Source organism: Archocentrus centrarchus, chromosome 20 (assembly GCF_007364275.1).
Source record: "Archocentrus centrarchus isolate MPI-CPG fArcCen1 chromosome 20, fArcCen1, whole genome shotgun sequence".
Taxonomy (NCBI): domain Eukaryota; kingdom Metazoa; phylum Chordata; class Actinopteri; order Cichliformes; family Cichlidae; genus Archocentrus; species Archocentrus centrarchus.
In genome coordinates this window covers 15,850,738-15,878,380 of record NC_044365.1, presented here as the reverse complement: position 1 = coordinate 15,878,380, position 27,643 = coordinate 15,850,738, and the positions used below count along the sequence as shown (strand labels likewise).

The following is a 27,643-nucleotide window of genomic DNA, read 5'->3' as shown; positions in this document are numbered from 1 at the left end:
GCCTGAGAAGTCTGCTGTGTGCTGTGACATTCAGATGGAAAGTTAGAATCATGAACAGCATGAATGTGCAAATCGATCTGCTCGACAGTCACAGTGGTGATGTGGTGGAATGGGAGATTTGCATCACGGATCTGCAGCCGACAAATTTGCAGCAATTGTGTGAATCTGTCGGGCCAATATGGACAAAATCTTTAGCATGGAGTAACTAATGAAGGGTCTGAGTGTAAATTACGTGTGACAGATAAATCTTTACATATCAACCTTAAACTGACAAAACCAAAATCTTTGCAAGTCCAATCAATACAAAAACAAACCTTTTATGTCAGAAAAACTATCAGAAGAATTTAAGGAGGAACCATTTGTCCAGGACACGATGAACTTTATCTGCAGCTGCAGGGGGAGCCTTTCATATGTGTGTGTGTTTCAGGGTCACGGTGACGGCTCTCTGCTCTATGGACTTTAGCAGCTTCCCTTTGGACACACAGAACTGCTCGCTGGAGTTGGAGAGCTGTGAGACACAAAATATACACACAATAATAACAGCTTCATGTTCTTAAATCATAAAGTCACGCATGAATGAAAGGTGGGACAGCATCAGGTGACCTCCAGCTGAAACAGCTGACCTCAGCTGTCCTGTTTTTCCTCTCCTTCTGGTTCTCCGTCTCTCACTGCAGATGCGTATAATGAGAACGACCTGATGCTGTACTGGAAGAACGGCAACGACTCTCTGCGGACGGACGAGATCGTCCTGTCACAGTTCTTCATTGAGCACTTCCAAGCCTCCAGCGGCCTGGCTTTCTACAGCAGCACCGGTGCGTTTGTGTGTACTCGTGTCATCTGTGGGGACTCACAAATGTGCAGGTTTAGCTGTGGTTACTGTGTGTGTTTGTGTGTATGAGTGTGTGTGTGTGTGTGTGTGTGTGTGTGTGTGTGTGTGTGTGTGTGTGTGTGTGTGTGTGTGTGTGTGTGTGTGTGTGTGTGTGTGTGTGTGAGTGTGTATGTGTGGTTTTTTTACTGTAATTTCAAAGAGCTGAGATCTCTTTATGAGAGGATCATGTTTTATCCTGAATATCAGATACAGAAAATGATGTCATGGAAGTGGGAGCAGTCTCATATTTAGCAGACATGGATGCTTCTCCTAGATCTGTGACTGTTTGTCCTGCTTTGGGAGGGTGCTGCCATAAAGGCCTTTGAACTTCAGCCTCATCATCCAGTATCAGAGGCTGCTGGAGAGACTGAAACCAAAAGTAGAAAGATTCATTTTTACATCAGTGCTTCCGTCTCCCTTTGTCAGGCTGGTACAACCGCCTCTTCATAACCTTCATCCTGCGGAGGCACATCTTCTTCTTCATGCTGCAGACATACTTCCCCACGATGCTGATGGTCGTCCTCTCCTGGGTCTCCTTCTGGATAGACAGGCGGGCCGTTCCTGCGCGAGTGTCTCTGGGTAACATTCAGAAATCCTGTCCCTGAGTGCAAGGAGAGGTGGCTCTCTACACCAGCATCCTTTTCATCATTCTCTTTAATTATTTAGCCCAGAGCCTCCAGGAATTGTGATGTCATCTGGCTACATGTCAGCAAACATTAGCTGTGAAACTTTGCACAGAAGGATGGATCCTGATGACTCTGGTGATGCTCCAACATGTTATTTCACACCATCGTTATTCTATTTGAGCCTGCAAGACAACATTCACACCAGCTTCAGCTTTACTTTATTATTATCATCACTGTTTTTAAAGGGCAAAGCATTCAAAGAAACATTTCCAGAACAAAAATGGTCTCACATACAACCCTGAATTTTCTATAATTTAACCCCAACAATAGAAAAACATTTAATCTATTTGTTTTGGGGGTTTTTGTACAGTTTTGAAATGTCTCCCTCAGTATAATCAGTATGTTGTTTCCATGTTCATTTGTGATCACAAAGTAGAAATTAATTTGGATTTTTTTGTTTTGTAGCATTTTTGGGCTGAAAAACTATAGATAAAAGATGGAAGTAGCCATCATGACATCACCCTATTGGATTTTGAGGCCTCGGCGTGACCGTTTTGGCTACAACCATCTTGTTTTCTGTTTGTTTGTTTTGTTTTGGATATTTTCTTTTCGAGTCAGAGGTTACCATGTTTAGAAGGTGAAATGCTAACGGCTAATGCTAACAAGCTGCATCCATAAACTTTGAGTGCCAGACACAGATAACTGCTAATTAGTGCTGGCAGACTAATAAAATACTGGAATTTAAATTCACCCAAACTGAAGAACAAAATATTACTTAAGGATTCACTTAAAAAAAAAAAAAAAAGTCTCCAGTGAGCATCAGTAGCACAGTCACAGTGCAGAGGTCCAGTTTGTGGAGCCAAGGCCTACAGCTGCCACAGTCATAACAGTATAAACCCCCGAACGGCTGCTCTGAAGCTACCATGAAACCAAAACCTTTTCTTTTTTTTAGCAGGTTGTTAACGTGTTTATTTCTGCTATAAAAATTCTATCATGGGAGTCTGTGGGGGCGGACTCACTTTTGAGCTTCATGTTTCATCCCTTTATGGATTCTTGGTATCTACACTGATAAACCTCCAACCTTCACCAAACGCCGTGTATTACTTGAATGAATTTGAATATCACGTGTGAACCGTGCCTGTGTTTTCTCACCCCCTGCAGGTATAACCACGGTGCTAACCATGTCCACCATCATCACAGGAGTGTCGTCCTCGATGCCTCAGGTAACAGCCGTGTTTGTGATGGTGCAGTCAGACTCTTTGCACATCTCCCTGCTTATGTGAGATCTCACTGACCAAAAATGACAGCAAAAAGGATTGTAAGATCTCATTTTGGGGCAAGTAAGCCTCACTGATTAATTTTCAAAAATTCTTTTAATTAAAACAAACTCAGTTGTTAAAGGAAAGTGCAAAAGTCAGAAGATAAGATAAACCTTTATTGTCATCGTGCTATATAGTACAATGAAGCTGCAGAGCTGTCCACATCAGTGTAACATAAGGCATACACTCATACAGTAAATATAAATAAATGAAATCACTCACCACTCATTTATTTATTTATGAAGCACATTGTGTGGCTCTGTATAAGTCAAAATATGTGATGTTTGTAGGTGTCGTACGTGAAAGCGGTCGACATTTACCTGTGGACCAGCTTCCTGTTTGTCTTCCTGTCTGTGATCGAATATGCAGCCGTGAACTACTGCACCACTCTGGAGGAGATGAGGAAGATGAAGAGGGGGAAGGTCAGCACAGGGGACAAAAGGGGATTATTACTGTACACCACAACACAAAAAAACCAGAAGGAACTCTGACAAGAGCATCATGTTGTTAATGTCTCACTCTAGTGGGCAAACAGTGGCATTACATGTGCACAGAAACCGGGGACTTCCTCCAGCTGCAGCTCGGAGCTCAAAAATTTCAAATATAATGTTTCAAGCTTTGACATTTTCTTGCAAAGTGCGAGAGCATTTATTTAAATGAATTTATTAAATGAAACCATTGCCATAACCAGGGGGAATAGATCACACTATCATGAGTGCCATTTGCACTTTGTCAGTATGTGACTGACTTTTTCTTTTCTTAAAAAAAGAGGTCATTTTGATCATTTCAAGGCTGCATTTATATTTCTTAAAGATTACATTGATTCATTGGCACATTGTCAGCAACACCAGCATCCATCTTTTTTCCAAACACCTGATAAATGTCCAACTCCCTACCAGCACTCCTAGGTGGGCCCCATATGGGATAAGCAAGGGCAAACATTATGGGCCCCATAAGGTTTTGTCCGCGGTTTCCATGGTGGCCCTACAGGGGTTTGCTCAGATAGATTTTAACCGGCCCTGAATATGTGTTCATTCGGACCCAGACGGTCCATGCATGCATGGGCTATGCATGGACCCTGCATGGGCCTCATGTGAGTCAACCGTCTGGGTCCGAATGAACAAACTACTGAAGTTCGAGTATCATGCAGTATCATGCAGAGAGTGTAAAGAAAGACTCTTCCAAGATAGCAAGACAGAATAAGGCCGTTTGTTTTGATGCGTTTCAGCCTTCAGTTTACACGACTACGGAGTGAAAACGATGTGTTTTGGAAACGGGGTCGAGAGTGGAGCATTTCAGAAACGCACCGGCTTGCGTTCTCGTGCAAAACCCTGAAACCGGGGTGATTTGAAAACGGGTGACTCGCACATGCGCACTATGTGATAGTTTCTGAAACGCCATCGTGTAAACGGAAGGCTGAACCGCATCAAAACGACACCGTTGTGTAAACGGGTCCTAATTTGTAACATGTGAGGAATGTGATGCTGGTCGAAGGTTGTCTACAGTAAAGCTTCCTGGTGAAATGCTGCCATCTTGTGGCAAAAGAAGATTTTACATTTTATGGAGGATTTTTACAAAAATACCTTTTAAAAGTAAAAAGTGTTTTTAAAAGAAGTGCAGGCGAACATTTCTGTGATTTCAAAACTACCACAAGTTATAAAACTGTCGCTGCTTCTTTTTTCCTTTCTAGTTTTAATTCTAAAGTCTGGTTTGTATTTTAATTACAAGTAACTGATTTTCAGTTGTTTTGAGTTCTAGTTAACAATGATAACCTTTCTGTACAGTTTAGAAAAACCACTCAAGTGTTAATTTTCTGCAATTTTATCACCACCACAGATTTCTTCCACTGAGCCATTTGATTAGTTGTTAATAAAGATCATATCAGCTTTAAGCACACACACTGCTGCAGATTCCTCCCTCAGATTATAATCCAGGATTCTCGGAGTGTCTCTGCCAGCTTGTTCTCTGCCTCTGAATCCTTTCTTTGCCTTTTTCAGATCCCGTCCACCTTCAACGCAAGCCAAGCGATGGCCTTTGACGGCTGCTTCCACGACAACGACATTGAGCTGACCACGTTCCCCCGACTGGCGCCCACCTTGACCTCTGAACCTCTGACATCGCCAACTCAAAGCTCAGACATCCGCCCCATTGAGGGGACTCGCCTCCGCCGGCAGCGTTCTGTCCGCGAAAACGTGGACCTGCTGGTCAGCAACAGCTACATGATCGACTCGTACTCCAGACTGGCCTTCCCTCTGTCCTACCTGCTCTTCAACACCATCTACTGGAGCATGTACACCTGATCCAGCAGCGAATACGCTCTGAGCAGGAGTGCTGCAGAGGAGATTCCTCCTCTCCACGGGGGTCCACGGGTGCTTTACTGAAATGTTCTTGGTCAGAGGGGCCTCAGCTCCATCCTGCTGATGTTCTTTGTAAAAGAACTGCAATAAAACCTCTCGAGGCCCCTCAGCCTGAGTGCGAACTCCCTAACTGTTCATTTATCTCATTGGAGGGGCTGAAATCCTGGAAGTCAGACTCTTTCTGTTAGGATGATCTGTTCATGTGTCTTTTCTTTCGTGTTTCATCGTAGCCTAAAACTCAAAGCTCATATTGATCTGTGCTATTGATATATGACATCTTTATCAATTTCTTTAGCTACATGATGCAAAATTAGACTCAAATTAATGTGAATATGTGATGAATGTTTTGGAGCAAATAAAACTGTATCTTGTTTGTCGTGTTGCAGTGCGCTGCAGTTCCTGCATTAGTGACCTCTGACCCTCTTACTGAGCTTTGGGAAAATGTTCTGGATTTATGTTTCAACATTTCTCTTCAAAATGACCAAAAATGTCAGTAATAATAATTTAAAACAGGATCATTTCATAATCATTTTTTTTTTCAGATTAAAAAAAAATTATTTATTTGGACATAAAAAATAAGATTGAAAAATCACACAGAGACATTTAATTTCAAGATGTTTAATTAAGTAAATTTTAAATATGTAATAACTACATGTAGAGGTAAAGGCTGAAGTATTTGTTCCACTACAATGATTTCAGATTTTCTTAATTAAAAAATGTGAGACATTTTATTGTAAATTAACCCACTGAGCTGTTTATGCAAATTAAATTCATGTAGTTTTGTTGATCTTTAAACATATTATGGTTCCAGCTTCCAGAAAGAACATTTGCTGCCTTGGATGGATCCATGGTTTCCTGATTGGTTGTGGTTCAGGTCGGCTGTTTGATCCCTGACTCCTCCGGTCTGTGTGCCGAAGTATCCTTGATACTGAACCCTGAGCTGCCCCTGCTGTATCCATCAGCTCGCATGTGTGTGTGTGCAAGTGCTGTACGATTGTGTGTGTGATTGTGTAAATGAGAGCTTTAGTAGAAAAACCTTGTGCTCAGTTGAGTAGAAAAGCACCATATGAAGCACGACCTGCCATCTGAATGTCACAGTAGAAACAGATCATCAGATCAGCTGACTTTATTCCAGTTTACTGCTGTCTGGTTTTGGTGAGCTCACTGGATACCTTCTCACTTTGAACTTCAGCAGGTCGTCTTGATCATGCCTACATGCCCAAATGCACTGATTTGCTGCCATTAAATATTTGCAAATTATTGTGAGTTTGTGTGTGTGCATGTGCAGATACACTATATGGCCAAAAGTATTCACTTGTCTGCTTTCACACACATATGTACCTGAGTAACATCCCATTCTTAATCCATAGGGTTTAATATGATGTGACACAAATGGAAACCAATAGGGTTGGCAGTGTTGCCAACTTAACGACTTTGTCGCTAGATTTAGCGGCTTTTCAGACCCCCCTAGCGAGTCTTTTTTTCCAAAAAGCGACTAGCGACCAATTTAGCGAGTTTTCCCAGTGACGTCGACGACTTTTGGAGAGTTTTTTATTAACCTGAAATCCTCCGCTATCGCCATGTTTTGTGTATATACAGCCTTGGTATTACGTACGTTCAGACGCTTTGGCATCGCCCGGACCCCCAAGAGTACCTGGCTGTTGGTATATACCGTAAGTCACGTGACCTTAATAGAGGAAGTGGGTCTGCTGTCCTCGTGATGTAGCCGGTGGATACCACGCGGCATTGAGTGGATAGTCCCGTTGCTGCGATATATCAGCGAATATGTTTATGGATTTACTGAGCTGGCTGAAATCCTGCTGACTGAAGAATGGAAGTTTGTTCATTCAGTCTGTTTACATGTTTTGTTATCTTACACAGGAAACACTTTGGTGAAGCAGACTGGCTTTAAAAAGAATAAGCCAGCCTTTTGCTGTTTTTTGCTTTGTGTCTTTTCTGTTTACATTTTAATAGCACAGCTGTCAGTCTTTTGTTATGGAGGAAAAACGCATTAATTTATTTCAGGAACATTAATATTTAAATATGCCAGTGGTTTATTTTTGAGTAATTTCTCCTGTACATCTACAGCTGAATGTTAATAAAAGTGTCTGTGTGACTTTTGGGACATGTAGCTTTGACTCAGAAGTGCCTTTTTGTTTATACATTTGGGAAGAAAAAAAATATCAAGATATATTTCATAAATCGCCATACAGGTAAAAATTATTGAGATATTATTTTGGTTCCTATTCCCCAGCCGAAGTAGTTCTAAACATGTTTAGCGTGTTTTTCTTCACTTTTTGTCTCTCCTACAGCCCCGACTGCAACTATATGCAAAAAAAACAATTAGGCAAATTAGGCGATGACGTCATATACCGACTTCTAGCGACTTTTAGGACAGCCAATAGCCACTTTCCTTGCTGAGGAGTTGGCAACAGTGGCGGTTAGCTAACGGCAGCTCGGTGGGTGCTCTTCGTGTGAAATGTCGCTCGTATCCCGGAAGGTGAAACTTTTTTCAGCCAAGTTAACTTGACTTCCACCTGCAGAAGTGTCTGTGTGAGTGTTAAAAGGTCAGTGTAGTTTCACCTCACCCATCGAGGCTGATAAGGGCAACAGAAACGTTAGAGACGTTTAGTTAACAGTTAGGCTAAGTAGGCTAGATTTTAATAACAAGCTAATAATCTTCCCACCCAAACCCTTTCTGTGAGTTCTGTCATTATTTCAAGATTCAAGATTCAAGAAGTTTATTGTCATGTACACCGCAAAACACTGTGGTTATGCTGAGCAATGAAATTCTTACTTGCGACTGCTTTACAAACAATTGAAATAAGCAACTAAGTTAAAATAAAATTTAAGAACTAGTATATTAGGAAAGTAAAAGTAGAAAATAAAAATAAATAAATAATAAAGCAAGTGCAATATATACAGATATATGCAGATGAAAGAAAGGCAGGTAATCACAGTTTGGTAATCAGTCAGTGGTTCAGTAGCCTGATGGCCTGTCGATAGAAACTGTTTAGCATTATTATTTAGCATTAAATGTGTGAGGATGCTGATGTGAAGTGATGCAGGTCACCCTGGGTTTTTATATCACTGCTGATGAAATTTCTCTGTTTATTTTGACTTTTTCATTCTTTATTTGTGAGGCACCGTCCACGAAATCACTGACCTCATACAGGAGATAAAAGTGTGACTTCACCTGCTTCATTTTACACAGTTTTCCACCTGAATCACACTGATATTCATGTGTTGTCTATTTGTCTTTTACTGTATATATATATATATATATATATATATATATATATATATATATATATATATATATATATATATAAGGGGTGGGACATTAACGGGTTAATGTTGATTAATTAATTACGGGGAAAATAACGAATTAAAATTTTTAACGCATTTAATCGCACTTTGCACCGTGGAACGTTTCTCAGTGCACGAATTCCAGGCATAAGATTATATCGACGCACGAAGTCAAAATTCAGGGGCTGCATCCTTCGAAGGACCCGGCCCACGTCCTTCGCAGCCCACGAAGACCGCAAAGGCCGGAAGTGAGCGGCTATCCTTCATATTAGCGTCGTCTGCCCTCACCTCTGCCTAGCTCATGTCGCCGTGAGTGCAAAGCACAGCTGTGTAAAAGCCGCTGGTTCGGCGGAGAACGAACTTTTGCTCCTTTTTGTGGTTTAATTTTAAATCTTTTATTCAAAATAAGCTGTTAAAACAAGCATAACAACATCAAGGAATACAGCTGAGCGGATTATTAATTTCCAACTATATTAAGTGAGACATTAATGTTGAATAAAACTATCCAGTTATGATGCTTAACTTTAATTTCAGGAGTTTGCTTATCACAGGAGCACTTCCACCCTTCATTGGTCTGTGTAGTAGACTGGTGGGAAAATAAACAAAATTTTGATGTTTAAGCTTATGTATATTGATTCATTCATCAAACAAATTTAAATTAATATTTATCATGTTAAATATTGAAATGTGATTAAAATGCGATTAATTTCGATTACGTAATTACAAAGCTTGTAATTAATTCGATTAATTTTTTTAATCGAGTCCCACCCCTAATATATATATATATATATATATATGTGTGTGTGTGTGTGTGTCTTTAAAAGTTCAAACATTGCCTCAGATTTCAATGTGCAACAAACAAACTAAGTAGGTGGACAGGCCTTTAAAAATGAACGAAAATCTGGAAAATTAGTTGATATATGAAGCTAAAATTTCACAGCAATGATTTACATACATGTCAGCATTTTAAACCATCAGACTTTCAGGCACATCAGAGGTGGCTGAGCAGAAAATGGTCTAAAAATGTGACGCCTCAAGATTGACTGAGCCCTCTCAGTTTGCACAGTTACACACTTGCCGTTCATTTCAACATTTTGACACTGCAGTTTCTTTTACCTGGCTTAAATGGTACCACGTCAGAGGTGGATACATTGCAAGGATGTTTTAAAAAAGCAGCGAGGACAATTCAGTAACAGTGCCTCACCCGTCACTTCTCACTGACTGGGTAGATGACATGAAATTATGGCCCGAAGTAAGCTACATCCACATTATTAATTACAAGTGTGTGTTTCAGTTTCTTGGAGCCCGGGGTCATACTTGCATGTAGCTGCTTTGGTCCAAGCAAGAGTCCAGAAATAAAGTTTTCAGTTTAACATGATTTTATTTAAAAAAGCAGAAAAACATGTTGTTGATCATTTTTGCTGAGCAAATATAGTTGTAAGTTGTTGCAGGATAGATTATTGATTGGAAGACTTATAGATAACTGGTTAATGTATAGTTACTTCCACCAAGGAGGTTATGTCTTTGGTAGCATTTGTGTGCATGTCATTCTGTGAGTAAACACAATAAACCATGATAACACGCTGTAGGGCTGCAGAGTGGACAAGTGTTAGCAGTCTATTAAAATTTGGCTTAGATCCCCGAGGCCTTCAAGAACAACTGAATGATTTATTGGTAAAAACTTCAAACTATGATTCTTACAAGGGTGCTGTGTATTGCCAACATATAGAAAGTACCACACAGAGATTTAAAATATGTCACATTTGACCTCTGACCTCACTTTTAGGTTTGTCATCTGCCTTTCTTTTAAGTTGACCCCAAATGAGCTGCCTGCTTAGTTAGAAACATACTGCAGTATAAATTATATAATAAGCTCAAGATATTCATGTCCAGTTATTTAAACATCAGTGCCTGTTATCATCACCTGCTCCTACATCATGTTTGTGTAATCAGAGTAAACACCTGCAGCTCTTACTACAAACCTCTGAAAGTACATTAAAAAGAACAAAGAAAACAAAGTGAATTTATACAAACTACTGAAGTTCGAGTATTGAAAGCAGTCATTAGTGCCACACCTGTGGACACCTGCTCGTTATAAATATAATTTGACTTTAAAGCAGTTCCACCTGCAGTGTCGTTCAGTTTTAGTCCACACTGAGTGATCTGGTTGTTGTGGCGTGTCCATCCTACCAGCTGTTGTTGTGACTCATGTCCTCCTCTGTCCCGCTCTCCCCACCAGTCTCCGTGGTGACCGTCGACAGCAGCAGCCCTTGTCCCGTACACTTAGCCGCCAGACCGCTTCACATGGCGTCAGAGCAGAATCCACTGGATCCATCGGATCTACAGGTGCAGCCAGATCCTGGATACTACAACTCTTACCAGGTACTGTAATGCCAGTGCTCACCACACACACACACACACCTGTACAGTATCATACACGTGTTGTTTTCAGTCAACTTTATTGATTGGAACACTTTAGTTTGCAAAAGTCATTTTAATTCATGTGGTACCCCTTTATTCAGACCATAGACTGTAAATAAAAGATGGACTGAAGCCAATGCAGCACACTGCACTGGCTTCACACTGTTGCAGCACTGCTGTGATTGGTGGCATCTGCTGGGCTGACCCCTCTCAAACTTATCTAGGGTTCCCACATATTTTCAGACACACACAGAGTGGTGTCCAGCCCTCTGTTGAGTAGCAGGAACATGTGAGCTCCTTCATATTTACTATTCTGGGCAGGGGAGGGGAAAAAGGGAGAGGGTGAAGCAGGGGGTGCCATGGGGTTGTTGCTCTTTCTGCATGTGGCTGGACTGGTGCAGGGAGCTGCTCATGATTGAGAGGAGCAGTTTGTTACAGCCTCTGCTCCACGATGGGCTCAGTGAGGCAGCAGAGTGGGTCAGGCAACACGCCATGGCCCTAGCTCAACATGTGTGCTTAGAAGAAGAGGAGAAGTGGGCGCCTGAGGGCGCGGCCTGGATGAACCCTTTGGAACACGAGGAAGTCGACAAAATCTGGATGGAGGCGGCTGACGAGGAGGCTAATATTGTTACAATCAGCACAAATGTGAATACAAACACAGCAGCAGCTGTGAGACATGCCGCCGGGCTCAGCTGTGAGCCGGCTCCCTACGTGGAGGTGCTCAAACACAGTCCAGACAAGCAGAGGATTCTGGACAGCGCCACGCTCAGGGCACTGTGGTTCACTCAGCTCCCAGCTGCCCCAGCGGGGCAGGAGTATCACAAACCGGCAAGCTGTTGGTCTGCTCACACCAGGTTACTGTCCACTCCCTGCCCGAACAACGCAGGGACAACAAGCAATGGGACACATGACCAGGTCAGTGTGTGTCAAGGGGCAAAGGGGGGTTCCCCTGAAGAAGAGCAGTGGGAGGAGATCAAGGAAGCCTGCAGCATCACAGCAACTTTGTGTCAGGTTTTGGAGACGAGGACCTGCAGTTTCTACAGCATTTGTTTGATTGACGTAGAAGACCTTGAGCGTGACCGTGAGCGCAGCCGGCCCCAAAGAGCTGGAGGAACACAGCCGCTGCACTAAGCTGAAGCAGAAACTGCTGTTCTGCTCTCCAGCCGCATCGATATCCTGTGACCACACACACGTCACAGAATGTGTTGATGTCGATGCCGTTGATGGGAATATAGGCATTACTCTTCAGCGCCCTGAGCAGTCTGAGAGCAGCTTTGAGGAATCTAGTCACAGTCCTGTCACACAGCCTCCTGCTGCTGGAAGTGAGATTTCTATTACTGCTTCCTCCAGTTCACCTCCCTCATCCTCATCTCTCAGTCTGCCCACACCTGAGAGTGAAGCTGATCCTGCTGAGAGTCAGTGCAGCCAAATGCAGCTGAAGATAAATCCAGCAGAGAAAGAAAGTATACAAGTGTGAGGGGGGAGAAGAAGACATGACGGCTGCACAGATGACTCACGTTGATCAACCCATCTCAGTGCTGGTAGAGCTTAACTCTCCAGGTACAGCAGAGCAGCTCTCCCACAGTCCTCCACCAGCCTCTGAGCCCACAGAAATATTTTCCTGCGTTGTTTCGTCTGACTGCGTGAGCCCTGCAGTTAACACTGACCTGCAGCAGAAAAGTGTTTACAGTTTATCTCAAAATAATACAGATGAAATGAATGAGATGCACACATCACCAGCTGAGCACCGTGATGCTGATTCAGACACTCCTAATAGACAGATCCCCAAAGTACTGAGGTTCACACTGTCACCACTGATGACTCCTCCAAGACTCCAAATGAAGTTAGTTGTCAGCAGTGTTGTTTTCGTTAACGATGATGAAATGATTTCATTGACGACCCTTTTTATCATGACGGTAACAAGACAATAAAAACGTCTCTTTGATGACTAAAACATGACGAGAAGAAACTAGACGAGACGGTTAATGGATGTTCCGTCAGTCATCCAAAATGCACGACATGTCTGCCTATTGTGCGTGTAATCTGTCAGTCAAAATCTAAAACCTATCACTAATGCTGCTGCATCCCATCTATTTTTGGTCACGCCACCACCTCCATTACTTTAATCCAGGGCCGTCAAAATTGAATACACACAGTCTGAGTCGCAGGCCAAACAGGATTAAAAATAATAATTTTAATCAGTATTATGAATTTGAATGGCCAGAATACAGCACATTTTTCCTCAACACATTAAACAAAATATAAAATTATATTTTTCTTCAAAAATAACATCAGGAAAAATGTATATATTTCAAGCTGATGAAAATGTGCAAAATTTTCAGGTAAAAACTGAATTTCTGCGCTTCACCGTCATAAAAAAGATACGTAAACTGCGCAGTGTGTCCAGTTTCTCAGCAAAAAGCGCAGCTGCAAACACAGCGGTGGAGACCTGCTCTTAGTTTTTCTTTTCCTTTTTTTTTTTTTTTTTTTATGGCAATCACGCGTAATCAGCAGTCCCATCCCTGAAGCTCCATGGATGTATGGTTGCTTCTCACACAGCCACCTTTCATCCTGGAGCCCTGCTGAGACTTTTAATTTACTTTTCATGTAGTTGACAGATTTCCTCAGGTAGCTCATGGCACCTGTGTATAAGGCACATGACCAAACTCAGAAGCTATTTAGTCCAAAACTGCTGGTGACCTTTGCCGTGCTCATGGCGTGTGCTGTCATCAGGACTTTGCTGCACAGCGTTTCCTGCTGTGTGACGCAGTGATGCACTGTCAGCTCACCTGTGCAGGTCTCCCTCTGCATCTTCTACTGCATCCATCCCACCAATCCACTCTTTTACCTGCACATCGCAGGCGGGGAAAAGAGACTCACGATTTGCCTTCAGTGTCAGCGATCAGGTCCTCTGCATCCCATCTGTTTTGAAAATCCCTGTTTTCCACTTTACATTTGGCCATTTTTGGGGGTTCAGCAGCTTAAATGTCACTGTAAAAAGTGCTGACCGCTGTTTTTATCTGCTGATCACTGATCAATGTGTCATTTGCAACGCGGAAAACGGGTTAGTGCACAGGTCTTGGCCTGTGCTGCAGCTGTTGCAGTGCATTGTGGGATTTGTAGTATACGTGGTGGGAGCACTATTTACCAGCAGGCCATTAATAATAACTATATGAGATCATATAAAGCCATATAAAATTATATGGTGGGCCACATGTGGCTCGCGGGCCACGGGTCTGACACATGTGCTTCAATCACTGATGGACCATGGTGGACGCTGCATGTTGCACGAAGGGTCTCAGTGGCCATAAACCAAGAAAAGATCTATGGACTTATTTTCAATATAACACATTTGAAAGGAAAACTGAATGCATTGTCCAGGGAGACGGCGGTAACTGTGGATTAAAACTTGGTGGAAAAAACACCACAAATCTTAAGCGGCTGAAGGCTCACCACCCTGATATTTTACTCTAGTTAAAGATAGCCCGGTGTTTTATATATATAATATACAACTTAATTGCCCTGGCAGACAGGGTCAAGTTAAGCATGTGTTCCTCATCCATTGCTAATATTTTGGGCATGTGTATGTTCATTGCACTTTAGCAAATTCTGAGAAATAAAGCCCCAGTTGCCAAAGTGAGAATGTTTTTTGTTTATTGCATTTTTGGAGTAAGTGATTCCACTGTTACCACTAATTATTCTAATTAATTTGTAAAGACTAATACTTTCCCACTAAAGCTGACTAAAATTTGACTAAAACTTTTTAGTTTTTGTTGACTAAACTGGACGAAAACTATCACATTTAGAAATGACTAAAGCTGAATAAAGCTAAGGAGCATTTTCATCCAAAAGACTAAGATTAAAACTAAAACTACAATGGTTTCCAAAAACAACAATGGTTGTCAGGATGACAGCAAAGAGGGTCACATCATGACTGCAGTAGACCCCGATCAGATTGATGCTTATGCTTCAACTCCATCTTATGAGATTCATTTTCAGGGTCACGAACCCACTGCTTCTGCTGCTGAGGAGGGAGAGAAGGAAGGACGGATGAGGACGATGGCGTCTGAGCTACAGGGAGACGATGCAGAGTCCTCCGTCTGCCATCTCTCCCCCCAGCCTTGGATCAAGCAGCTTGGCCAGGGTGAGAGCAGGCAGTATAGCAATGCAGAGCGAATCCCAGAATCTGTCTTGGAGCTCCAACCCTCCATGGCTCTGTTGGGAGCTTATCCCTATGGCACAGTGATGCCTCAGGGGGCCTGCGTGTTGGACTGGCACACAGATTGCGTTCAGACTGTAAGTGTTCATTCAGGATGCAGCATGACTGGGCTGAGCGATAACATTCACATGCTAAATGTTTAAAGGAAACTCTGTAAGAAAAGGATTTGATTGATATTTGATTGATATACAGACCCATTCCAAAAAATTTGAATATATATATATATATATATATATATATATATATATATATATATATATATATATATATATATATATATATATCATGGAAAAGTTGATTAATTTACATAATTCCACTCAAAAAGTTAAACTTTCATAGATTCTAGATTCAGGGCCCACAATTTAAATGACTTATTTGTTATGATTTATTTATTTGATATTTATTTGTTTATTTTTACATAATTTGGGCTTCCAGCTCATTCAGAAAATTAGAATACTGCCCAAATTTTGCAGGGCATGAATGTTTTAAACTGAGTGTGACACACTAATCGTCTACTAAACTCAAAGCACCTGCACAGGTTTCCCCAGGTGTCATTAAATTGCTTCAGTTTGGTTCAAATGTCTCAGTTCAGTTCAATGTGGGGAAGACTGCAGACCTAACAACTGGCCAGAAGACCATCATTGATACCCTCCATAGGATGGGTAAGCCACAAAAGCTCATAGCTAAGGAGGCTGGCTAGTCACAGAGTGCTGTGTCCAAGCATATCAATGGAAAGTCTAGTGGAAGGACAAAATGTGGCAGGAGAAGATGCACCAGCCAAAGAGATGACTGTGGGCTTCAGCAGATTATCAAAAAGAGAAGATTCAAGAATCTGGCAGAGATCCAGAAAGAGTGGAATGAGGCAGGAGTCACAACTTCAAAAACCACCACATTCAGATGCATCCAGGAGATGGGCTACAACTGTCAGGTCCCTCGGGTCAAGCCACTTCTGAACCTGAGGCAACATAGAAAGCATCTCAACTGGGCCAAGGACAAGAAGGGCTGGACTGTTGGCCAGTGTTCCAAGGTCCTCTTTTCCAATGAAAGTAAAGTGTGCCTTTCATTTGGGAATCAAGGTCCAAGGGTTTGGAGGAAGACGGGTGAGGAACAGAGCCCAAACTGCTTGAGGTCCAGTGTGAAGTATCCACAGTCAGTCATGATGTGGGGTGCAATGTCTGGTGCAGGTGTTGGTAAACTCTGCTTTTGTAAATCCAATCATCCAATCATTTTGTAAATCATCGCAACAGTCTACCAGAATGTTTTAGAGGACTTCATGATTCCTTCTGCTGAGGATCTGTATGGAGATGCAGATTTCATCTTCCAGCAGTACCTGGCCCCTGCCCATGCCACCAGAAGCACCAAAGCCTGGTTTGATGCCCATGCCATCACAGTGCCTGACTGGCCAGCCAACTCGCCAGACATAAACCCCGTTGAGAATCTCTGGGGTGTTCTCAAGAGTAAAATGAGGACCACCAGACCCAACAACAAAGAAGAGCTGACAGCAAGCATCAAGGAAATCTGGGCTTCCATAACTCCCAGGCAATGCCACAGGCTGATTGGCTCAATGCCACGTCGCACCGAGGCAGTGATTAAAGCAAAGGGATTCCCAACCAAGTATTGAACATTGTCATATCATTTTGAAAGTACTATATTTTGATTGATTTGGTGTGATCCTAATTTCTTTTTTTTCTGCAAAAACTGAGAAGTAGTTTGGGCTGATTTCTCGACAGTATTCTAATTTTTTGAAATCCTGTTTTCGTGGGCTTTATGAGCTGGAAACCCAAATTATGTAAAAATAAACAAATACTCGAAATTGTTTAAATTGTGGGCCCTGAATCTATAATCTATGAAAGTTTAACTTTTTGAATGTAATTATGGAAATTACAACTTTTCCATGATATTCTAATTTTTTGGAATGGGTCTGTATTATGGATTCATTCACATACAGGCAAACCTGAGCACTTGTGCCTGGAAGCAGGCAGTGTGTGATCAAAGAGTTATGCAACAAGTTATTGTTCATCTAGATGTCCTTGATGCATAATGACTGAAGAATGAGAGTGCAGTACATAAACTTCCTGTAACAGCTTTGATAGCGCAGGGTTGATTCAGGGGATCAATGATCTGTATTGATTTGTATTGGTTCCATGGATTTTGCTGATCTCAGTTACACCTGGACACACACAGATGATTCTCTGCCATCTTCTCTGTATGTTACACTTTAACATGTTTTTAAATGGTAAAGAAGGTGTTGTATTTATAGGGCTTACTGTGCTTTCTATATTAGAGAAATCTGGTGCACATTCATGTCTTTTCATTGCAGGAACCCGTTGCTGCCTCAGGCCTTAACCCTAATGCTGAGGTATGGACCAATCACATCTTGGACCTGAGCGTCCCTGACTCTGCCTACCAGCAGCTTCAGCAGCCATTGCTTCAGGTCAGTGACACTCTGACCCATCAGGGAGGTAGGTTAGGTCTGCTTTTTTCTGCACACAGCCTGGTTATTGCTGGGTATTGTGGAGTGTTTTTTTGTTTTTGTTTTTTTTGTTTTTTTTTAAGGACATATGCTAGCATGCCAGCTGGAAAACATGAGCCTGAATGACCCCAGCACACTGGAGTACTGGGCACTGACAGCTGAAGCTCCTGTCAGTAATGGAGAGTCCTGTGGCCCACCTGTGACAGGTATGTTTGTAAATCTCAGTGTTTCTCACACACATAGTCTTTACTTTGAGGTACAATGAGGTACAATGATACACTTGGTGACTTATTTTATCAATTTTTACTTTTACCTGTTTTTATCTGCCCAAAAAGAGATGATTTGAGTCAACAGTTTTTTGTTTTTTTTTTATTAAATAGTATTTTTAGCAGAATCCTGAGATCAGATGCTCTAAACAACTGTTTATCTTACTTTTATGTATTCATGGTCTTAATCTTCAGGAACCTGGACACAATGTGGGTTTTAACAGTCTTCATGTGAGCTTTAAAATTAGTGTTTTTATTTTCCCATTTCAAAACTTTAATTTAATTTTAACTTTAATTTGTGACACACCAACATGCACATCTGCGCACATATCAAAGCTCAAGGATGTCTTTATTATAACTGAGGGGCAGTTCACAGCAGAAAGCTCAGAACCAATAAATTAGCAGTTATAAGTACAAAGTAAAAATAACATAAAACAGATGAAGATTTGGAAGTGTAGAATAAAACATTAAAAAAGCTGCTGGCTGTTGCAGCATCATGCAGATCTAAGTCTGTGGGAACCACTATGATTTCCTGTGATTTCAGATGAGATCAGACAAAAGCTGAGGACACTATTGGAGTTCTATCTGAGCAGGTAATAGCCACACACACACACACACACACACACACACACCATTTTAGACAAAGTCAAAAAAAGAAAAACATATGGTTCAGTGATTGTATGCTGTGATTGTAGTTTTGCTTTAATTGGTGTATTTATATGTAAGCATAAATACGGGTGAATGGGGATGTTCCCATTTCTCTGTAGCCTCTTTTCCACCAGGGTTCCGGTGCCGGTGCCTTTATTTGAACCGTTAGGCGGGTTTTCCACCGCGGAAGCACTCGGTGCTCGGCTGAAAAACGTGTTCAAATCTGGCCCCGCAAACTAGCTGGTCTCGAACCAAGAACACATGATGAAAGCGGCAGAAGGGCGTAACTCTGCCATCTCAACATCAAGTTTTCCACCATATTGCATGTGTATTACATGAGAAAAGCGAAGCGATTTTCACGGCTGTGAATTAGGTTGGGCTCTAAGGCTGAACTTGCTGCTTTGTATCAGTTCATATCACAGATAAAAGGACACAAAGCGCGTACTTGTCATCTTGCTCTAATCGCTGTCTGTGTTTACCTCTGTGCTGCACACAGATGCTGCAGTAGTTCGATTTGCAGCACAGAAAGGGGAGCGTGTTCTCCCACGTTTGTGCGCTTCGGCTTCTGTGTCCAGATGAGGACCTGCCCACACTCATACGTAAAGGAGCAGTTCACAGAAACGTGGGCCCGTTCTTAAGCGTTTCGCCGGTTCATTGAAACCAGCATGAGCACTGGCACAAGCACCGGCTCCTCGGCGGTGGAAAAGTAGCATGTATGTATGCGGTGTGACCTCTGGTAACCCCTCTATCACCAGCGTGCATCACTGTGTGGTTGTTCTCAGCAGCTCTTCCGTCCCTCCTCAGGGAGAACCTCGGCAGCGACCTGTACCTCCAGTCTCAGATGGACAGCAACCAGTACATCTCCATCTCAACTCTGACCACCCTCGACAATATCAAGAACCTCACCACAGACCTGGGCCTCATCTCTGAAGTTCTCAGATGTCAGTGTTTGTTTCTGTGGGCTCAGGTGTAGCTGACTGACCTTAAACTTTTTATTCAGCGTGGAATTTTTACCTCCAGCCACAGAGATATGGAGGCTGAGTAACTCTGGAGGATGTGTTACTTTTAAGTAATAATTTGTAGTGTGCATGGATCAAACGATCATTTCCTCCTGTTTGCTACAAAACCAAGCGAGCAATAAGAGAAATATCTTTTTCTCTGTTCTCTCTGTAGAAAAAATAAATCTGTTCTGGTCCTTTTATGATGAAGAAGCAGTTCTAGTGGACTCGGTGACACTGACTGCAGAGCTGAGAGTGATGAATGTGGTTTGTTGTCTTGAAGTGCTCTCTCCTGTCACTGTCTGGCAGCCATGCCGCTGGTCCAGCTGGCCCCGTGTGGACAGAAAGTCCGGCCCAGGCAGGATCGGTGTGTTATAATCCTGAGGGAGATTCCTAACACCACACCTCGAGAGGTAAGACTCCAAAAATCCACCAACACTGCTAAAATCCTCCTGGGTAGGTTGTTACATGTGCATAAACAAACTGAAGTCTGAGGCGTTGTAGGTCTGGATGGGTTTATTTAGAGAAGTTTTAAAATGAAATTGTGTCTGTTGTGTTTGATATTGCTGCTGCTGTGCAGGAGGTGGAAGCTCTCTTTCAGGGGGAGAACCTGCCCAAGTTCCAGAGCTGTGAGCCTGTGAGCAACAATAACTGGTTCATCACCTTCAAATCAGAAGCCGATGCACAAAAGGTAGAAACCAGCATGCTTCTTTTATTTTGTTCATGACTGAAGTGGATTGATAGAGATTTTTGTTTATTAGAACAGTTCAGGAGAAAGGAGATAGTTTCACAGCAAAGTTTGTGGTTTGTTTTTGAGTAATGACATCGCTGCTGAGTTTTTTAAACCATTTTTGGCACTTTGAGCACCCCGAGGCTAATGGCCTTCAGTTCAGTCTGACATCTCAACAGATGATATCTCCAAAGCTGAGTACCTGAGCACCAGCAAAGAAATCCAGAAGGATAAATAGCGCTAAGCTGGCTGAAAAATGTCTGTTTTTGATTTTAGGATGAACGTCCCGTTAAAGTGCTCTTGTTAGCTTCCTCTGTTGGGAGCTGTGATAATACAGTAATTTAAACCAGCTCAGTTCATGCTCTCAATGCCTCCAGGCCTACAGGTCCCTCAGAGAACAGGTTCAGGTGTTTAAGGGAATGCCCATCATGGTGAGGATAAAGTCCGAAATAATGCCACCCTATGCTCCAGAAAATGGCTTCCTGCTCGCCCAGCTGGGCCAGTGCATTAAGAACTACAGCTCCTACTTCCCCCAGATCACCTACCAGCATTTCTGCCCGGCCCACATGTCCACACAGCAGCTGTACGATATCCCCAGTGAGGTGTGGACTTCAGCTGCATCTGGATACCAAGACTATGCCAGAGTGAGTTTGTTACATCTGAAATCATGTGGCATGAAAGGGTTAATTAGTTGATTAGTAATAATTTCTTTCTTGGTCATTTCCTTCGATTTGTGGATGTTGTAACTGTTAACAGTTCATTTAATGTGCATGAGTGGCTCTTTGGCTCCTTCTCATCTTGCTTTGGCTCAGAGATCAAATCCTGCTGTTTCTATCATCAGCCTCCTGTGTTGAATTACTTCATGAACGGCTTTGCAGCAGCTTCCAGCTTCAAACCCCACCCCCCCCGCAGGCAGAGGTAGCGTCTTGCTCTTCTCTTTGTGCCATTCTCTCTGTGTCATCACACTATCACTTTTATCAGTGTGTAGATTGATTGTTTTCCTCCAGCAGAGGGTCAAGGAGGTCAAACCGTTGGCGGTCCCAGCAGCCAAGGGTTGCTGGGACTGCCGAGCAGCCTTCAGATCCCTCCTCTTCTGCTATGATGCCCGGCCGAGGACGGTTGTGGGTAAACCAGCGCCATCCGAGCATGCAGACCACGTGTCCCACTCAGCAGGGAAGGTAACAAAACATCAGTTCAGGTTTCAGATGTCTCTTTTCTGTTTACTCCTCAGTCATTAAAAATCCTTGCCATGCCCCGCCCATTAATATAGTTCATGTAGTTAAAAAAAAGGTCAGGACACAAGGTCATAAATAATGTCTGTCATGTTATCCTTCCACTGTTGGTGTTCATCAGCTTCAGACTGAGGATTGAAATGGGGACAGCCTCCTTTCATTCTGGTTCATTTCACACAAGTGAAATGGAGCCATAACTCATTGGACACTTTTGGCAACCATTATTGTGCAGCCCTGCAGCCAAAGATGCATTCTGGGGACTGACAACAAGTCATGCTCCAGTTTTCTTCTCCCATCTTATATCTTCAGTCACTCTGTGTGTAGGGCAGGATCACACATAAACACACAAGTATGTGTTGGGCTGTTTAAGACATTCATAGACATCAGTCCATTCTTAAGATCCTAAGGTTAGGTTTAATCTAAGCCCAATCCTCTCCCAAACTCTAACCTAAACTTAATTTTAGCTGCATAATTATAAAACCGAGTCTTAACCTTTGAAAATGTGAAGGGCTGTGAAAGCATGAGAAATGCTCACCACTCAGGAGCCGTGTTAGTAATGCCTGTGGGCAGTTAAAAGACTGCATGTATGGAATCGGCAGTCAAACCTGATTAAAAGCAGCTACTTTCCCCCCCAAATATTCTTTTATAAAGCCTTTTTCCCCATGAAAGTTAGAGACGGTTCGGTTTGAGATTCTTTGAGTGCCTGAATTATGTTTATTCATTAATCATCATGTAGTTACAGCCACAGGTACCCTTGCTTTAAACATCAACATCAGGTGTTCAAACTGCATGTAGCCCTCTGTCTGACACACCTGTCATAATCGCAGGAGATTTGATCTTTAATAAAGTTTAAACCAGATGTTCCTCAGAGCCCCGCGTTTCCTGTGTGTCCCTGAAGGAGAGGGAACTTCCACCAGAGGAGGAGAGGCACCCTGAGGTCCAGGGAGTGGTCCACTCAGAGCAGTCAGGTAAGTCAGCAGTGAGCACTGAGGATGTGTGCTTGGTTCAGACTGCATACTGACTGTTTGTGTCTGTAGAGTCCACAGAGGCAGCTGTCTCACCCTCCTGAGCTCACCCTGTCAAACTCCCCTCCTCTTTCTCCTGCAAGCACTGCCATTGCAACACTTCCTGCAGCTAACAGCAACACCAAGGTAACACACACACACACGCGTGCGCACACACACACAGTGCTCACCTGAGGCTCTGTTCACTGTAAATTAAAATAGCAATCACACACACACAGAGCCATCATCTGTTGGACAAAGACCATTTTCAGCTTGGCTGTTTTGAAGAAAAAGTCGAGCTGTTGTAGCCTTGGTGTCGGCGTCTGTTCCACAGAAACTTTAATGTTGGCTGTAACTCGAGAACGACGTCACGTTAGATCCACCAAACTTCACACGTGCTCACTGACACTATTGTAAAGGCTCTTTGACCTGCCCTTTTTCAGAGGCTCATTAACATGATTGAAGTCGAAAGATTGTTTTTAATACTTGGATGAAAATCGTTTGCAGTCAATGACTGCCTGAAGTCCAGAACCCATGGGCAGCACCATGAGATGCTCTGCCAGGCCTTTGCTGCAGCCACCTTCAGCTGCTGCTCATTTGTGGCTCGTTCTGCCTTCAGTTAATAACTGAGACGCTGCTCAGTTAGGTGAGATACTGACTCTGCCATTGTAGAATATTCCACTTCTTTTTTTTGGGAAACTCTTGGGTTGCTTTTGCAGTTTGCTTTGGCTCATGATCCATTTGCACAGTGAAGCCCTGTCTGACCAAGTTTGCGGTATTTGGCTGAATCTGAGCAGAGAGTACAGCCCTGTACACCTCAGAATCCAACCTGCTGTTTCTATCAGCAGTCACATCATCACATCGGTCCCACTGGCAGCCATACATGCCATAACATTCCCTCCACCGTGTTTGACAGATGAGGTATGCAACATGTTTCTGATCACGAGCTTTTTCTCTCCTTTTCCATACTTTTCTGTTCCCATTATTCTGGTACAAGTTCATCATGGTTTCATCTCTGTGGGCTCTTTTATATGTTTTCAGGTAAAGTCTTTAGTTGTCTTCTGTGGCCTTTTGGTGTTTGGTGTTTAAAAACGTACCAGATTGTTGATTTGGAAGCTGAAGCTGCGTTATGTCCCTGCAGTGCATAACTCTGCATGCACTGATAGCTGAACTGGTTTTTAAATCAGCGTTTTAAATCAGTCCACTGAGAAGCAGCAGCGCCTGCACATCACAGCCAGCACCTTCACAGGAGCCTCAGCCTCTCTGTGGTGTTAAAGTTTAGCCTTTTATTTTGAGTCAACTTTGACTATAAAATGTTTTTTTTAGATGGTCCGTCGTGCTTCTGCATCTGTTCCATGTTAAATGCTGTTCTGTGCTTGCATCTGTCACATTTCTATTGGAGAACACCGGCACTATTTAAAGGTTTTATCACTGCACATTTACATGTATATGCAGAACCTGCATCCAGCAGTTTGACAGTCATCAAGCATGTTTGTCCATTAGGCCAGAGGACAGGGTACACCCAGGACAGGTCGCCAGTCTCTTACAGAGACAGACAGCCATTCACACCCACACAGTGGTGCAGTGGTTAGCGCTGTCACCACACAGCCAGAAGGTCCTGGGTTTGAATCCACCAGCCTGCCGAGGCCTTTCTGTGTGGAGTTTGCATGTTCTCACTGTGCCTGTTTGGGTTCTCTCTGCTTCCTCCCACAGTCCAAAGACATGCCTGTTGAGCTGTGTGGTAATTCTAATTTTGCATGTGTGCCTAATAAAAAGTAGAAATTATAAATCTGATTTGTCACAGTTTCCAGTGGAATAAAGAGTTTATAGCAACAAAAAAATAAAAATACAACATATAAACCTAGATGTTTTCAGCTGCAACTACTGAGTTGGCTTATTAGCTCTATTTTAAGCATATAAAAACAGCTGAGAACACCTATAAAGAAGTTTAAAAAGGAAAAAAACTCTTTTAGGGGAATTTATGATATTTAAACACTTTCAGGATATTTAAATAAAATTTACCTACAGGGTAACTAGGTTTACTTAAATGGTGGTTATGATGTATGATAGGAAAGTGTTTTTGTTTTTGTTTTTTTTGTTTTTCTCTCTAAATAACGCAGAATTGTACTTAGAGGGCACATCCCTGTAAAGTACTTAGTCAAAGTAGTATGGCCTTAGTCAAAATAATTCAGCCTTACTCAAAATAATTCAGCCTTATTCAAAATAGTACAGCCTAATTACACATAACTTAAATTTACTTACAGGATAAATCCCTGTAAATTACACGTAGTTACAGCCTAAGGGTGGGCCATAAAAGAACGCGTTACCATTGAGTGCAGCACTAAATGTGCCGTTCTCACATTATCGTCTTCATCACGAAGACTTTGTAATAGAAGAGTGGTGTTATAATGAGGATTTAACCTGTCAGGCTTGCAGCGGCATGTGCATGAAAACAGCTTTAGAGTGATACGTTGTAAAGAGAACGAGCTTGACCTCATCTTGTACTTTGTTTGGCCAGGAGTTCCAGAAACCGACCTACGCTGAGGTCTGCCAGAGAAGCTTATCCGACAACTCGAAACCTACCTCCACAAAACTGGACAATCCACCTAAGAGAAGTGAAAACGCCGATCAGATGAAGAGAACACACTTTTATTTTTAATGTAATGAGTGTCTGAAAGATACGATTGTTTTCTTGTCCTAATTGTAAAAACAGGCTGCACGACAAAGAACGATCTGTTGTGATATGTTCTCACATTGAAGTCTTTAAATCAACTAAATCCAGATCAGGATCCTGAATCTGAGGAGTCCCACTGGCTGTTTTTAGACAGGAAGCTGGAAGAAATCTGCAAATGTTGATCTGCTGCTTTAATTTCTGCTTTATTTCTTGGTCAGTCGTTCAGGTCAGTTTACAGAGCGCCAGCTTCCATTTTTGATATTGTCTTCTTTTGCTGATGGCATTGCCACTTATTTTCATCGTGTGTGTGTTTGATGCTTTCTTGATTGTACAGGATGCTTCGCTGTGATTGTGAATTTGTTTTATAGTGTTTAGTTTTTCCCACCACATATCTGTGCTGTCTGTGTGCTGCAGACACACATGCTGCTTTTTCCATAAATATTTCTGCTCATGTGTTTCAATTTTCACAGAAATGTGAGGGTCCAGTGTGTTTAATGAGACCTGAGTGGGATCAGATCTGTGGACTGATTCAGTGTTTCTAGTCCCGGGATCAAAAGTATGTTTAAAAGTGCTGTATATTAATTTACATTTTTCTTTAGAACATTTTTATTTCTGTTAAACCGCTTTAGTGTGTTAAAGCTTTATTAGCCTCATGTTTTCATGTCACATGAGCTCAGCTGGGCTTCCAGAGAGGCTGGGTGGGTGGTTACTGTGTCTGTAAACCCCATTTCAGTTTGAACTCTATGTGAGGATGTGAACTTGATTGTAATGAGGCCGTTGTTCCTTTGTTTGAATGTAAAGTTTTAATGTGAAACAGTTTTCATGGAGAGAGAGGCGGCATGTTGTGGAATATTACTCTGTACAGATGTAAATATTGAACAAATATTAAAGAAGTGCCTTCGAAGTTAAACTGGTGTGTGTGTGTGTGTGTGTTTATTCTGCTCTAATTATCTTCTCTCTGATTAACATTTAAATACAGTCACAGCAGCGTCCTCGTCAAATCAGCGCCCTTCGCTGTGGTTCTTTCCTTTGACCAGCTGATGGCAGAAGAGTCGCATCATAACTCTCATTACTCCAGTGGTTCTCAAATCCAGGCCTCATGGCCCAGTGTCCTGCAGGTTTTTGATGTGTCCCTGATCCAACACACCTGAATCAAATGGCTGAATTACCTTCTCAGTATGTAGTCAAGTTCTCCAGAGTCCTGCTAATGACTTCTATATTTGACTCAGGTGTGTTGAAGCAGAGACACATCTAAAACCTGCAGGACACTGGGCCACGAGGCCTGGATTTGAGAACCACTGCATTACTCCATTATCTGACTCCAGCGCTTGTTTACAATGAGGATGATTTGATTCTCTGAAGGCTGCCGGCCTAATGAATGAGATGAAGAATACTAATGAAATACACTGTATTCCACCAGCAAATTGATGCTCAGTTATGTGTCACAGGCACATTGTGCTCAGCCTGTGCTTAATTGAAGGGCGCTTGACCTTTAATATTAATCATATTATTCTGCTGAGGCCCAGTTTCTACATGCAGACGTGGAATAAAGGACCGCATTAAAAGTAATGGCCTATGAGAGGTGAAGAAAGGCTGTGTGTTAATCTGAAAAACATCACTGAGCAAATGTTGCTTAGTTGTGCAACATTTATTTGTTTAAAAACTAATAACTATGACTAATAAATCTACATTTTTAAAATGTTGGCTTGCAGAATGATTTTTCTAATGCAAGTCAGTCACAGACTTGGTTGGCAAAAGGAGGATATGACTGTTTTTCAAAAGTCATTAACAAATTTTTAGAACTTGATAAATCAAATTTTTCATTGTAGAGTTTCAGCTCCTTTTTCCCCTCAAAAATAAATAAAAGTTCATTTATCGACTTAAAAGTTTAACATTTGAGTGAAATTGTTCTTTGGAGCTTATTCCAAGACAAAACTTAAGTGGCACAAGAGCAAAATATTGTGAATTTAGGTAAAGTTAAATATACAAACAAGAACGTGAAAGAATGAGGGTGCAATGAGTATGATGTACTGGGAGTTATGTACAGTGCATTCCTGTGTTAAAGCATTTAGACCTTAATTCTAGAACAAAAACTAATTGAAAAAACAAGTTGTACAATAAAGATAAAAAAGAAAATGTGTTTGGAAATTGAATATTTTTTTTTAAATAAACGTAAAAGGAAAAAAATGAGTATTTTTATTTAAATAGGTTAAAGTGTTACAATGTGGGCCAAATCTGCCCAAAATAAGGAATGGTTCAAGGAGTGACCAGCAAAAAAACACCAACACGCACACGCTGGAAATAAGGTTCACAATAATTTATTCTTTTCAAAGTGTGGTGCTGTGCTGGGCGAACAATCCTGGCCTGGAATTCAGGGCCCAAGAACACCACCACCAGGGTTATCCGCTTGGTTATAGACAAAAAAACAAGGTGGTCACTTTAAGGAATAATCAAATATTGAGCTTGCATCTTTCCTTAAAGAGTTTCCACGCACCTTCA

The 27,643-nt window shown here is 42.1% G+C and overlaps 2 protein-coding genes across 8 annotated transcripts in view; both read left to right on the top strand.

The window, feature by feature from the left end:
* Window positions 1–7,175, top strand: part of LOC115799387 (gamma-aminobutyric acid receptor subunit rho-3-like) — a 29,595-nt gene extending 22,420 nt beyond the window's left edge. The window contains exons 5-10 of the mRNA XM_030756520.1: window positions 428–510; window positions 675–812; window positions 1,295–1,447; window positions 2,656–2,717; window positions 3,104–3,235; window positions 4,811–7,175. Of these exons, the coding sequence (XP_030612380.1) occupies window positions 428–510; window positions 675–812; window positions 1,295–1,447; window positions 2,656–2,717; window positions 3,104–3,235; window positions 4,811–5,113 (871 nt within the window). The 3' untranslated portion in view covers window positions 5,114–7,175. The remainder of the gene's footprint in view (window positions 1–427; window positions 511–674; window positions 813–1,294; window positions 1,448–2,655; window positions 2,718–3,103; window positions 3,236–4,810) is intronic.
* Window positions 7,176–7,567: 392 nt separating this feature from the next.
* LOC115799095 (la-related protein 4B-like) lies at window positions 7,568–26,054 on the top strand. 7 transcript variants are annotated; one of them, XM_030756061.1, is made up of 16 exons: window positions 7,568–7,737; window positions 10,719–10,861; window positions 14,888–15,196; window positions 17,440–17,581; window positions 17,676–17,798; window positions 18,403–18,451; window positions 19,311–19,447; window positions 19,814–19,917; window positions 20,085–20,195; window positions 20,612–20,665; window positions 20,771–20,878; window positions 21,076–21,152; window positions 21,242–21,412; window positions 22,365–22,434; window positions 22,504–22,617; window positions 24,989–26,054. In XM_030756061.1, the coding sequence occupies exons 2-16, from the start codon at window positions 10,784–10,786 to the stop codon at window positions 25,127–25,129; spliced, it is 1,788 nt and encodes a 595-aa protein (XP_030611921.1). In that variant the 5' UTR covers window positions 7,568–7,737; window positions 10,719–10,783; the 3' UTR covers window positions 25,130–26,054. The 7 variants fall into 7 exon arrangements, with proteins under 7 accessions (XP_030611921.1, XP_030611920.1, XP_030611919.1 ...); XM_030756060.1 differs by having other exon boundaries at window positions 14,900–15,196; window positions 20,612–20,878; XM_030756059.1 differs by having other exon boundaries at window positions 20,612–20,878; window positions 21,245–21,412.
* Window positions 26,055–27,643: the final 1,589 nt, after the last annotated feature.

Bases quoted from the DNA above. Each gene is read 5' to 3' on its own strand.
- LOC115799095 (XM_030756057.1), top strand. From the start codon at position 10,784: ATGGCGTCAGAGCAGAATCCACTGGATCCATCGGATCTACAGGTGCAG. The intron at 21,153-21,241 runs GTAGCGTCTTGC...GTTTTCCTCCAG, and splicing joins CACCCCCCCCGCAGGCAGAG to CAGAGGGTCAAGGAGGTCAA. The intron at 22,435-22,503 runs GTAAGTCAGCAG...TTGTGTCTGTAG, and splicing joins GGTCCACTCAGAGCAGTCAG to AGTCCACAGAGGCAGCTGTC.